This window comes from Limanda limanda, chromosome 17 (assembly GCF_963576545.1).
Source record: "Limanda limanda chromosome 17, fLimLim1.1, whole genome shotgun sequence".
NCBI lineage: Eukaryota > Metazoa > Chordata > Actinopteri > Pleuronectiformes > Pleuronectidae > Limanda > Limanda limanda.
Window position 1 is genome coordinate 12,018,307 of NC_083652.1, and position 14,457 is coordinate 12,032,763.

Below are 14,457 nucleotides of genomic sequence, written 5' to 3' on the forward strand. Positions count from 1 at the left end.
CTATGTGTGAAAATCTGGACACAATTTGGGGTTCTGCTGGAAAAAAGAAGAGGACCATAAAAAAAGGAGAAGAAGTGAAAGGAGGGAAGGAAGGAAAGGAGCCATTTGCAGTTCGTGGAGGTTCTGGTGCTGACAACAACCTTTGACAGGTGTTTGCTCTCTCGTGCAGCTCAATGGGAGCAATGGGATAAAAAGAGGAGACAGCCAGAGGCGACACGTGGCGCCCTCTGCTGGTGAGAGAGGAGAACTACACACACACACCAATGCAGGAGAAAAAAGGTGACGACTAGAATTTGGGATCACATCTTAAAATACGTTCTAAACTAATGTCTAATTAATGCATGACCTAGTTAATCGTGATTAATTGAAGAAGAAGGTTTCGTGAAATCGTTATATATGGTATTTTTCTATTTTGTTTATTAAGAAATCTTATGCAGAGTTATAATATCTATGAACAAATTCTGTGAATAAAGTGAGTAAAGTATTTTCATGTTGGCTGATCTTACTCGAGTTACTGTGCAGAAACAAATATTCATTTTTTTAATTAGATATTTAGTTTGTTTGAATACAAATAAAACTTCTGTGAACATTGTTTATGCATCAGATCCTAAAACATTCAAACTGTCGCTCAGTTACAACAAGATACACAACTATAAAAATCTGATTATCTGATTCTACTGTTTGTTAAACGCAGGCACCACAGCTCATTTGTGTAAATGAATATTCATTCAGACCTGCACCGCCGTCTGGAAATGTTCTGGAAATCCTCCAGAGGAGCCGAACGTGAGAACACAGAACATTTTCCAGAACTTTTCCTGCAGCCGACTTGTAAAATTCCTGCAAAAGTCACGAGCGAACACACAACAGACGTGAAACTGGAAGAAAACAAAGATCTCGGGATGAAAAAAAGGACGAAGACCTTGACTTTGGAAGTAAACAATATGGCGGTAAAGTCAGTCAAAGGATAAATGAAGTATAAGTGTGAAATAGCATGAAAATACTCAAGTAGAAGTGCTTCTAAATTATATTTAAGTATGAATATACCACTTTGCACTGTTACTATTTGTTTAAGGTGTGTTAAGATCCTGTCCAACACACACAACACACACAACAACATTGCACAACATTGTAATTGAATGGAAAACTAACAGTGACATTAAAACTTACACACACACAGACACCCACACCGTTCGACACTAACACTACAGATCATATCTCTTCTTTCTTTTAGGTTTTAAAAAGCTTCTTCGTTCACACGGGTTGAAAATCTCCAACCTGAGTGAAGGGAATCGAACATGTGAACGCGTCGACCCGCTCCTCCGAGAGCAGGAGGTTCACACGGATTGTAACTTACACATGCAGCCACCTGGAAGACACTTTCTCACGTGCCAAATACATGCCATGCCTGGTGTGTGTGTGTGTGAGACCCTCTGCAGCATGTGGTCCACAGATTAATGCTTTAAATGAGACTCTCCTGTTCTGAATGCTCCCTCTGTTTGCTGACGAGGCGCTGGTGAAGGATTTGAGAGGGTTTTGTATCTCCTCCTGTTTGGGGGGGGGGGCACCCTATTATGAGTGAGCAGCTAGAGGGAGGACTTGGTCACAAAGGGTTAAAACCGAGGAGTCGTTTTCTGGCATCATAAGCAGAATTGGCTTCTTTTTTTTCCTTTTTTTTTTTTAAAGACATGTGGAAAACAGCTCCAAACAGATTTTGAGTTTGAGACAGGTGCCAGCTCGGCCATCTGGTTCCAGTTCTACCTCCCTCTCTCTCTGTCTGCTCTCAGCTGATCCCCCCCTCTCTGCACACTCCATCCATCCATCCATCCCTCTTTCCACCAATCACACCAGTCCGAGTCCCCCCCACCATCAGTACGACTCCAGAGCTGACACACACCTTCAGTTACCTGGAGGAAAACTGAGGAGAAGAGAAATCATATCGAACAGGAATTCACTCACACACGTGTTAGGAACTGTGCACAAATTAAGACATGATATATAAATGTACATATACATATAAATGTCATTATGAAAAAAATATACATTTCAAATATTTTCCATATTTCAAATTTGAGACATTGGAATGAGAAATGAAGGCAAAACAAAATATAAAATTCATTCAAATTCATTTTTGGTGAGAAATAAATAAAAACTATTGTATTTTGTATAGATCCCCATCGTAAAGGAGCAGTTTCCAACCATCAGAGTTATAATAAACAAATGAATGCAGCTTCAAGTTATTATTTAATCTCTCTGTTATAAAAGTAGAATAAAACCAATAGTCAGTTATTAATAATTTGGTTCTGTTTATTTGTTGCATTATATTAAATTGATGGGTTTAAATATTTAGATGGTTTTCTTTCTATTTTAAATAATATATGTGTGTGTGTGTGTGTGTGTGTGTGTCAATGCCCATCAGCCATATGAGGATGGTTAAGGGAATAAAAAAAGGAATCAAATCAATTAAAATAAAAACCCTGAGATTCAGTAGATTGTTCAACAAAATGCTTTTAATCCTTTAAAATCACTCAGTAGATAATATGATAATATTTTATCTTTCTTTTATTTCTGTACCTATAAATAATTCACACTCTCCCTCTCTCTTGTGTCTTTTCCTTGATTGATAAAATAGGCAAGGAAATAAAAGACAAACTGCAAGACAGAATTAAAGTTGTGTAATGTTTTTCACGACCTGGACAAATATCTAACTCTGTGAAATCAGTTACATGAACTCGAGCGCTGCTGTTATTAAATTCACCAAAACGCACAAAATGAAAAGTGTGGAATCGTCCCACAGGGCGAGCGGGCTGCAGCTGAACTGTTCGTCCACTGATGCCACGGTAAGCTTCTCCTTCTGGAGCGTTCAGATGTCATGATGCACACAGGCCAGCTGTCCCTGCACACACACACACACAGACACACACACACAGACACACAGACACACACACACACACACACACACACAGACACACAGACACACACACAGACACACACACGACCTCTGCACTGCTGATCCTCGTCCCTTCACCTTTGTAAGTGTCTGTCAGGAGAAGCAGAGAGTTGCCAGATGTGGAAACCTCCTGGACTGTGAAGTGATGTTCCATGTTAGAAACCTGCTCCTGCATTAAACCTGGTGTGTGTGTGTGTGTGTGTGTGTGTGTGTGTGTGTGTGTGTGTGTGTGTGTGTGTGTGTGTGTGTGTCTGTGTCTGTGTGTGTGTGTGTGTGTGTGTCTGTGTGCAGCAGGCGACTGAGCATTAAGCAGAGAAAGGGAATTCAATTTTAGCGCCAGCGTGTTTCTTTCTTGGACAAGAGGCAACGTCTTGAGCAAAATATCGCCGATGGAGGCCAAGTAGATGACTTATGAAAATACATAAAAGTGAAAACACATTGTTGGCTACTCCGTCCGCAGCTTCCCCCCCGAGACGAGGGGCCAAGCCTCATTTAAAGCGCGGCGCCGGGGCCGTCGGTGCAGAAATGTGAGTTTCTAACCTGGTGGTTTCTCGCTGGAACGAGGCCGCGGCTGCTAACGAGGCCGTCAGGACAAAGGTGAGCTCTGAACGAGTGGAAAGAGAAGTAAACAAGCCAGGTGACAAACTGCACATCAAGCGCACATCGAGTCGATTCTGTGCACGACTACAAACTTGCTTCACAAGGCTCAGCAGTGAGTGTCGGTGCTGTGCAGAGCTGTGGAGGCCGGAGGGTTTTGTCTCTTATAGGATGCAGGTGCTCTTTTCAAAGGCAGCTCCACGCCAGCGGCTTGTTGGCCGCGGCTGAATGTCGGCTCCCAGGGTGTTTGTTTGGTTTCTCTTTTGTCCGCTCAGTGCCGATGCCGGCTTGATACCTCGTCCTCTTCTCCACGGTGTTTTAAGTGCACATTTGGTAGAGGACGCTTCTATAGCTTTGCAGAACGTAAAGCTTGCTCACAGGGTTCAGGTCAGTTTGTCTTTTCACAAGAAGGAAAAGAAACAACGTAAAGAGAAGTTCACGAGCTCCATATATTCACGACTGTGGATTGTAATAAAAATGTGTTTGTGACATCGTAGCTCGACTTCTTCTTCTCTACGACCTCGTGGATTCAGATCGTAATTCATTCTGAGTTTCACACAACATTCACTCGGTGTGTGTGGCTCTGGCCTCCGATCGCTGGTCGTGTGTGTGTGAACTCATCAGTGTGTCAGCCGGGGGTCGTGGTGCCAGGCAGCCCGACTCTGTGTGGTCAGGGCACAGTTTGTCCTCTCAGCTGCTGTTTCCAATTCACAACTAACTCGACAGCGGCAGCATCCGCGCTCATTCATGGCAGCAGATGGCAGCGAGCTTGCTTCTTACGGAGAGGCAGCTGTGGGAAGCAAAGCTTTGCCCACTGCTGCGTCCGGCTCCGTGGGCAGGCGACACAGACGAGGACAATCGGAATAAAAGAATCTCTAACAAACACAAAAAAAAGAAGATTCTCCCAGCGTGGGCTCGAGAATAATCTCACATATCACTCTGCATCACCGAGGCTGAGGCCGGCTTCATCGGAGAGTAATCCTTGAGATTATATCCCTGCATGGTGGACAATGAGCATATTGTTGTGATCTTGTTGCCGTAATCCAGCTCAGAACCATATGCAATAGACAGCAACTCTCTCCAGAGCTGCAGCTGGGAACAACACACACAGGAATCCATCACAACTTATCTCCACTCGAATCCGAGCAGGGTTCAGGGTGTTCTCCAGAAACAGGAGCAGAGATCTTCCTCAGATTCAGTGAATATTCTGCTTCTCCTCACTGTGATTCAGGACCAGGCTGAAGTGTAGCTGCTGCATTCTGTGCCTGGAAGGGCCACAACATGCAGCAGCTACTTAAACCTCCTGGAGTCTCATATGAAACATGATTTCAATTTTGGTCGTAACCTCCAGTGCACGGAGCGGAGACAGATTGGAAAGGAGGACGGGGTGAAGCCATCTGTTTAGCGGTGGAATGGCAGAGACAGAGGAAGAGATCCGGAGGAGCCGCGGATCATAAAGAGCCGGCGGACTCGGGCCAACTCGTCAGTCAGTCAGTCGATGGGATGTCATGCTAGCCAGACACGCTAGCCAGCCGGGCAGCGTGGCCCGAGGAGGAATCCTAGTATTTAATGTGCCTGTGCGACCCAGCTGATTCTCCACCGCTCCACTCAGTCTAATGGACTCGGTTCTGATGAATCACTGCAGGTTTCCTTAATGGAAAAGCCAAACACACACGGCTCTAACATTGGGTGACAAGGGCACCTTGGGTTTGCAGATGTTCCTGCAGATGACAGATGGCGCCGGCGCAGCTAAGGGAGCGGCGGGAACGATGTCTGCGCCAGGCTGGTGCCACATGTACACCCCCCCCCCCCTTAAACTCCTGCTCTGTACTGCAGAACCCCCCGTCCCCCAAAAAACCTCCACAATGAGGAGATGCTGTGTGTAGGTGTCACATGTGAGGACGTGACCATGAACAGGTGATGACTCAGCACCCCCCCCAGCTGTGACGAGCAGGTTCCATCAGGTGGCAGCTGGGACGTCAGTCCGTCACTCCACCGTCTCCATGACGACACAGAGATTATTAATATCATGAGTTACCTGAAAACCATGTCTGCACTTTTGTTCACGTGTTCAGCTAAAATAAAGTTTGACGGCTTCATGATATTGGTCTAAAGGACGGAGGCTAGAGCTTCATCTCCCCAGCAACAAACCAGGAGCTGCTGCAGCTGATGATTTGATTGGCTGATTTGATTCTTCATCATTTATAATGCAGTCGTTGCTGTAAAACAGTCTGGATATTATCTTATCATATGTTAAACTACAACTGACAGACTGCGGCCAGTAATATCTGTCCCGCCATATCATTTAGATAATTTGTATTTCTCTGTTTTGGACTCCCAATTTTTCTTCAAAGTGCGGCAGTGTTTTATATGGAACTTAATTACAGAGCTTTTATTTTGAAAAGTTGTGAACTTGGGTCTGAAGATTGTCTCGAATAAAACAGCCGACATGCAATGTTTAAAAAAATAACAGTAGCTCAGTAAATCATTTAAATATAAACCACACACTTGGACAGTAATAAAGCAAATTCAGTTTGATTTGACTATAAATTCTCCGCTGCAGATAAACCAGGTGGGATGAACACAAAGTTTTCTAATTCACTCTGTATATAAAAATCTCTGCTCATAGGCAATAAAAAGTGACAGAATATCATAGAAGAGTTTGAGGACGACCCACTAATGACAGAGAATAATTCTGAAGCTTCAACAGAACAAGAGAAACACAACATTAAAACCGACACTGACTTTGTTTCCAGCAGTTTCCTAAATCATTCAAACTTTAAATGAGCCACAAATGTGAATAATAACAGAGCAAATTCACTTTTTAAGTTTGGTCCCTTGTGCTAACACGGAGGAGGCGGGGCCGAGCCTGAGCTATGATCTTGTTGTTTTTCAGACCTGCCGGCGTTTCGGTGAATCTGGAGAATTCCTTAGCGCTGTAGTGGAAAATCTATAATAGTGGTTGTGGAAACTAAATGAAACTCCAGGGCTGAGCATGTTTTTGTCATATTGCAGCTCGTCGCCCGATTAGTGGTCACCGCTGCTGCGACTTGGCAGCGAGGAACCCGAGGGTTCACAGAAACCAACGACATTTGACAACGTTCCCAACAGTGACGGCTCTGAAGTGAAGCTCCGAGTCTGAGGAGAACGTTTAGACCATTTTGTTTCCAGCGAGCAAAACGAGGCGACAGCGAGAGAAACATTCCTGTGATGTGGAATCATCTCTGACTTCAGGTCCATCAATAAAAAGATTTAATCTTCAGCTTCAGCTCTTTGTGCAAACCCACAAGTGGACCTGGGAATCCCAGAGAGCCTCAGCGGAGAGGAGAGCTGATAATTACCTCCATTCATCTTCTGCCGGACCCCGGCTCGGTTCCACGAAGGCGCAGGCGAGTGCACGCCGGCGTTTGATGAATCTCCCTTTAAATCAGCAGCCACCGGTGGTTCGAGAGCCTCCATCCCTCCGTATGCTCCCATTCATCATCCCATCAGGACCCTGGGCCGGGCCTGAGGACGCCCGAAGAGCGCCGAGAAAATACGGGCTCCATCACAACCAAACATTTTCGGGGATGTTATCGCGGTTGTTTACAAATCTGTCTAATTGGGCACATACACAGTTTTCATAAGCCGCAATCTGTTCAATTCCCAAGGCTGTGTGATCGTTTGTAGGGAAAAAGCCTCTGAATGTATCAGGGGCAGCGAGTGGCACAGTTGTTTACTGTCGCGGGAATCCATTGCCATTACCGAGCGGGAACAAATGCCAAGTCCTTGTGTAAACCCGGAGCGTGTGTGTGTGTGTGTGTGTTTACAGGACGCGTTTCCCTTCAGGTGTTTACAGGAGCTGTAAAGATTTGTGATGCAAGACAATTAGGTTGAAACGTTACAGCCGTTATGTGGCAGTGAAATGCAGTGGGAGTCCCCAGCTTGTTGCTTTCACTGCTCTTTCTGCTGCTCTCTGGTGGCTCCACTGCCCCCCCACCCGTCCCCACCTCACCCCTCCGCCTCACCCCCCCGCCCAGGTGGATGAATCTCCGGGAGAGGACACAGCCACCCAGGCTTTGAAACGCATCACTAGGCTGCGGCCTCCATGTGCTGCATCTATTACCGTAAAATACTCTGGCTATCCTCCTCTGCCCTCACAACACCACCACCACCCCCCACCACCCCCCCGCCGAAAAAACGCTTACGCTGGCAGTTCTGAATTGGGTTGAGGCCAAGTTTAACATTAGTGGGGGTTGCTGGGGGGGCGGCTGGAGAACTGCAGGAGTGATCCCAGCCCTGAGTCGAGCTCCAGTGAAAGAACTCCTCAGCCTCCTTATAACTGTTGATGGTCTTTTCTCTTTCAAACCACCAACTTGGAGAATCACTAATGCAACACAGACGCTGGGAGGAAGCTCAACTTATCACCACGTAGCCATGGACCACATTAGTGACTTTATTAATTTCTATGTTCCTGTAGAAGGCAGTAATTCATCAGCAGCTCTCACTTGGTGCAGCGAAGCCTCAGACGGCTGCAGAGCTGTTGTCATTACCAGGAAATGGAGATATTTTTGGGGCTCAGCTCTCTTTTATTTGGATTCCGTCCTCATCCCTTGTTCTGGGGAAACGCTGACAAATCGGGTTCTCGCTGCCAGAATCAGAGTAAAACCCCCGTCATTGTTCCCGGCCGACAAAAGAGTGGTTCATTTAGACTCAATTTATTATGATTTCTGCTCTGTGTCAACAAACAGTAACACTGGCTCTGCAAATTGCTTTACAGTCAATACAAAAAAACGTGTGTGTGTGTGTGAGAGAGAGAGAGTGTTCTATTATTACAATGGAAACCCCTTGATAATTATAATCCTTTTGATATATGTTAACATGACAACGAAGCAGAAGTCCCGTGACGTTCCGGTCGGTCCGGAGAGGGAAGAGGGTGAAAGCAGATTTCCACATGGCGTCGCCTGCGTAAGAATCTGAGCCGCAGCTGCAGGAGGCCGCACTTGTAAAATCATGAAGTGTGATAACAGGATTAACTGGGTGCAGCGAAGCAAAGGTCACCGACATGAGACCGGAGCCGCAGCAATTTAGACATGAATTTTGCATGTGTTTATTAGGACGTGAAGGCCGTTAAAATTTTATTAGACGGCCCACACGGGCGGCCAGCAGAGATGCTTTCATTTAAAAGGGGAATTTTGAGCAGATTATGAGAGGAAATGAATCAGAATTATTTTTATTGCCACGTATATTTTCATATATTGGAAATTGCCATGGTGTGATTGGTGCACTGTACATAAAAACAAAACAACAATATATACAATAAGACAATATATACATTAAGAAACAATAGGTTATGGAGATAAATTATGTGCGAGGAAAAGAGTCAGAACAACTACATTGTGGTTATTACTCCAGAAAATAGTGGAAAAAGCTCATCACAGCTCAACCCAGAGCTTAAGGGGAATTTAAACACCTTGATTCACTCAACTAACATGATAAAAGCAAATAATTTCTTCTTGAAAATGTATTTTAAAGATTCATAATTGATAATCAACATTTTCTGTCAATACCTTATCAACAGAGGACACAACAATGTCCCGTTTCCACTGTCGTCCTCGATGCAGTGAAAGCAAAGAGACGAATGGACGGCTTCATGTCGAATATCACGAACGAACACAAGTCATAAATCTCTCAGAGTCAAACATCCAAAAATGAAAATACTAAAAATAAAAACCATGCTGATTGAAGCAGAGAAACTTAAAGATCCCCTCCAGATGTTTTCTGACTCTGTGACTCATCATCTGTGACTGATGTGATTTTTCCACCAAAAAAGTTGAGTTATGTAGAAAAAGCACAAACTTCTTCTCCCTTATTGAAACAATAATAATCTGGAAATATTAAAGTGTTATTTATCTGTGTTATTGTAACTGCTGGACGCTTCACTGTGTTTCCACAAGAGAATCATATTCGATCATAACTGAGATTTAACACAGAGAAACTTTCCTCCTTCAGCAGATGTTTGTTTACTTATACTTATGTTTAATTATACAGTGTGAATGTGTTACTTTGGTTTTGCACTTGCATCGTTTAATGTATATAGTTACTTGACTTTATTAAACTGTTCCTCTCTCCTCTTCTTGTTTAATATTGTCTGCATCTTATTGCTGAGCTGACGTTTCCTCGTCCAACACTTTTTATTGCATCATGGGTTAATTTAAATATATGAAGAATGTTGAAACTTGACGAGAATAAGCAGAACATGGATCTGAATGGACGAGGACGTTAGAGCTTAATTTGTTAACAGCACCAAGGAGGTTATGTTTCCACCTGCGTTTCATCAGGATTAAGCAAAAGCTTCATGACTGATTATCACAGAATCTGGTGGAAGAATTCAAACATGGGTCAGTGAAATAATGGCGTGGATGTGGATCAGGGATAAATCCGGAAATCTGTATTTCATATTGTGTATTTCAACGTTTTGACAGATTTATCAGAGAGTAATTCCTGGATCTTGATGGAACCACCACTGATCAATGTGTGTGAGGGACTGTTGGGCCTCTTCGGAGGTCGGCTCTCTACCGAGGGTCATTCTGGTTGTTTCAATGTTCTCAGGTAACATTTCTCCGGCTCCCGGCAGCACAAAGGAGCCGACTCCATGTTTGTATTGAACCTCAAGCTGTCGTCACGAGTCCCCACGTCCCTGCTGAACTGCTCTTTGGTTCAAATCCCACACAACCTCAAACTACTGCATTCCAAGGTACAGTTCATCATGGAGTGCAGCTGTGGAGTTTCACATCTGACCCCCACAGGAGGCCGACGTGTCTGAACCGCTGCTTTTCACATGCAACACCAGTGGATTTGGATTAACAGTAATATGAACAGAGTCATAATTCAGGTGAGCATGTTCCACACGTATCAACACAGCACCCATCCCTCCTACTCGCTCAGAAATAGACCTGTCACCTTGCCACCATCCCCTTATCGTCTAACTGCTAACAAGCCTATTTGCCTGTGACTGACGTTGATGCGATCCGTAAAGCCCCGGGCTTGGCACCAGATCGCTCCTAAGCCAAATTAAGCCTCTGTCATGCCCACCCCCTCCTGCAGCCCAGTGCTACCCCTGCCATGGGAACCCTAAATCTTTAATGACGATGGAGAGCTCTGCGCGCTCCCACGACACAAAAAAAAGCGATGACATCTGTCCCTGGAAGTGCGGCACTCCAGAGCAACCCCATTTGTTCTGTGTCCACGGCTTGAAAAGAAATTAAATATATAAAAGTTGAGGGAGGGTGGAGGCTGCTGAAGGAGGAAGGAGGAGGTGGAGCTCAGGAGGTTAAAACAAAGATCCTTTCTTTTCAGAAGGTTTATTTCCCTGCACCAGTGGACCCTGAGTGTTCAAAGAAGGTGTTAAAAGAGTCTCGGCTCCACCTGCTCTCAACCACGTCCAAGTTAACGTCCAGTGAAAAGCATTTAATCTGAAAATCACTGAAGCTCTGAAAGTGATTCATTTACCAGGAGAAGTTAATTTCTTATGAAGTTACATAAAATGGAAAATGTCTGACACTGACACGCCACAAAGACAAAGAGCACTTTCATTTAGCCGTATTAAAATATACAGAGTACAAAGAGTCGACTATGAAAGATCAATATAAAAGGACATAAGTATTGCAGACTTCAGAATTGAATAATTAAATACATGAATAAATGATTAAAATACATGAAATAATACAGTTTGTAATATCCTGTGTTCCTATCAATTTAAAGTGGGTTTGATTATGACACGACTATAACTAATCGGACTATAAACTAATGAGAGACCTAAGTAACATATGGACAAGGAAATACCACAAATAAATCAATAACGAATGAGGAAGTGTATAATTCAAGGAATTAATGTTTGTGGAAATACATTAATGAATAAATAAACATATAAATAAATAAGCGAACTTGAAATGTAAAAATAAAATAATGTATTTAAATAAAAAGAAATGTATGAATATGTATAGAAATAAATAAATACAGAAAAAAATGTTTGCAGAAATAGCCTTTTTCATCGCAAACATATTTGTTGGTATTTTAGTTTTTATTATTCTATACTTATGTCATGTTTGTCCTTCATTTCCCACCTATGAGCATCTTTAATCCAGATTATAAATCAATTAAATGTTCATTAGTTTAAACTCCATAATGCTGAGGATTCATGTCTCAATCAATCTTTAGTCAATCAAATGTCACAAAACGAGTGAAAAAACTATTAAGACACAAGAGAAACGTGTTTAAATTATTTGTCCCTTTGGAGCTAAAGTCCAAACTTGTGTCTATTAAATATGAAAATGAGAGAAAAGTCGAAAATGGACAATGTTTAGAGTTTTTGATTAAAAATGCAAATACAAATTGATCAGTTTATCCTTTAGTTTTTAAACTCATGGTGTTTTCATCATGTCGTTGGAACTTATATTTTAATACTGACACGTGCACTGTTAATAAAGTGGTTTCCATGGTGATTAAAGAACCAAACTTTTAACTTCAAACGTTTCCGGAGCACGTCCAGGACCTGCTGATCTGAACAGGCAGAGCGGAAGACACCTCTCATTTCCGGCCCGGGTCCTTCCTGCGGGTGAACAAAGATGGCGGCCTCCGTGTTGTGCAGGAGGACAGCGGTTTTATGCCGGACTCTCCGGGGGATTTCACCGGGACCTGCGGGCTGTCAGGCCGGGAATGTGGTCCAGACAGCGGCCTACAACCCGGCCCGGCTCCGGCTGAACCTCCGGGACCCCCACATCCCGGACAAGCTCAGCGAGAAGACCCCCGAGTGGCAGAAGACCGCCCGGTACGACGCGAAGCTGTTCGGCCGCTACGGGTCCGCGTCGGGCATCGACCCCGCGTCGCTCTGGCCAAGCCGCGAGCAGCTGGACCGGATCATCGAGGAGGAGAAGCAGTGGCAGCCTCCGCTGGAGGAGGTGCTGAGAAGCCTGGAGCTGCAGGAGCAAGAGGAGGCCGGGAAGCGACTGGCCAAGTAAGTCAGGGACATGAGTCCGTTATCGGACAGTTTACTGTTGTTGCAAAGATGTAACAATAGGCTCATCCGCTGAAGTGACCTTGTGAAAAGAAACTTCAAAAACTTAACTTAATCACTATGAGATTATAATATATATAGAATGTAAAAAGAAAAAATACAGTGTAACAGATATGGATTGAAACAGAGATCATTTCCCTTTAGTTCCTTCTGTATGTCAACACTGTGTTTGAATCAAAAGTCTAAGAAATCAACACTTCTACTTTGAAGTTAAACACGAGAATAAGGATTATATTAAAAATGTTAATATAGTCCCGACACTACAACACAAACTAATGACATGAATATGTGTGTGTGTGAGAGAGACAGGTCCAGGTAGTCCATGTTTTCTTTATTCCATCACATTACACATGATAACAAAAAGCAGTCTGTATGACTTTGTACATTATATTTTCATTTCTATCTGATTTTATTCATGATTCTGGTTCTATTCATTTATTTCTTACTACATTTTCCTTTTACTGCCACTTTTTGTGTGTGTTGCTGAGTCTGAATGGAATTAATAAAGTTACATCTGACCACATTACTACTTAATGTCATGATTAAATTCTTACCTGTCAAACTGTAGAAAATATTCAGGACTCTCATGATAAATGTCCATTAAAAAAAGTAGCTGAAGAACTTTGTCCAAATAAACTCAAACATCTAAACGATGTTATTATATTAAAGGCTTTAGACAGATTTTGGCACAAGTTGAAAAAGAATAAAGTTATTACAATTCAACCTGAGTGGGGAAAATCAATGTCTGAACTACACCATGATCCATCCAATTGCTGCTGAAACTTTTCACTCAGAATCTAATCTGTTCTGTTTCCATCTCAGAGAACGAGTCATCGCAGCGAACATGGCCAGGATGCCCAAGATGATCACAGACTGGCGTCGTGAAAAGCGTGAAACCAAACAGAAGCTGAAGGAGGATAAGGATCGGCGTGGGAAGTTGCTGAACCAGGCGAGGGAGCGCTTCGGCTACGCGCTGGACCCCCGCAGCCCCAAGTTCGTGGAAATGGTCGCAGAGATCGAAGCGGAAGAGAAGAAGAAAAAGAAACTGATGAAACGACGACTGAAAGAAGAGCAGGCGGCCGCTCCAGTGACATCAGCCGCTGCCTCCTCGTAGTCTCAGAATCAACTGAGCGAGTTTAACAAGAGGAGAAGAACAACACGGCCGAGTGGGATGGTCGTTAAAGTGTCTGAAGAACAGTTTGATCCTCGTTCGGCTTCATCACAGATGATATAAGAACCTCCTCCATAGTATAAATATATATATTTGGATTTGTTTGCCCTGTTTCGTTTCTGGACCGATGTATTTAACTGTCACTGAAATAAATTAATCTCTGTGAAGATTGAATTTGGTCTAGAATGTTATTAAGGAATACACATAACAAGATATAGAAGATGACAAACACTGCAGATTTAGAGGTCAAAGGTCAAGGTCACTGCAACCTCACAACACATTTTCGCCACAACTCAGAATAAATAATTAAAATATTTAATACATTTTATTAAATTACTTCAGTCTTCTACATATATATTTGATACATTGTCATGGACTGTTATTTGATGATTTAAGAACAAACAGACTTAATACATTTGAAAGTTGTTGGGACGTGCAGACACTGATCCAGATGTTCCAGCTGCTGATTTGACTCAGATCATCGGCTGATGAAATTAATCTTTTAACTAATATCTAAATTAGTTTACAGCTCTGTGAGAAATACCATGAACATTTGAACAGTATGTCGAAGTGACAATTACAAGCAGCGCGTGCTAAACAACGTACTTATTATACAATTTATTAGGTCTTGAAATGAATAACATTTGATATTTAAAGTGACTATCAAATCAATTGTTGATTAAGATT

At 43.1% G+C, this 14,457-nt stretch overlaps 1 protein-coding gene across 1 annotated transcript; it reads left to right on the forward strand.

Moving 5' to 3' along the window:
* The first annotated feature begins 12,150 nt into the window (after nt 1-12,150).
* On the forward strand, nt 12,151-13,944 carry gadd45gip1 (growth arrest and DNA-damage-inducible, gamma interacting protein 1). Its single transcript, XM_061090326.1, has 2 exons — nt 12,151-12,539; nt 13,422-13,944. Exons 1-2 carry the CDS (start codon nt 12,151-12,153, stop codon nt 13,711-13,713), a joined length of 681 nt encoding a protein of 226 aa, XP_060946309.1. The 3' UTR covers nt 13,714-13,944.
* The last annotated feature ends 513 nt before the right edge of the window (nt 13,945-14,457 follow it).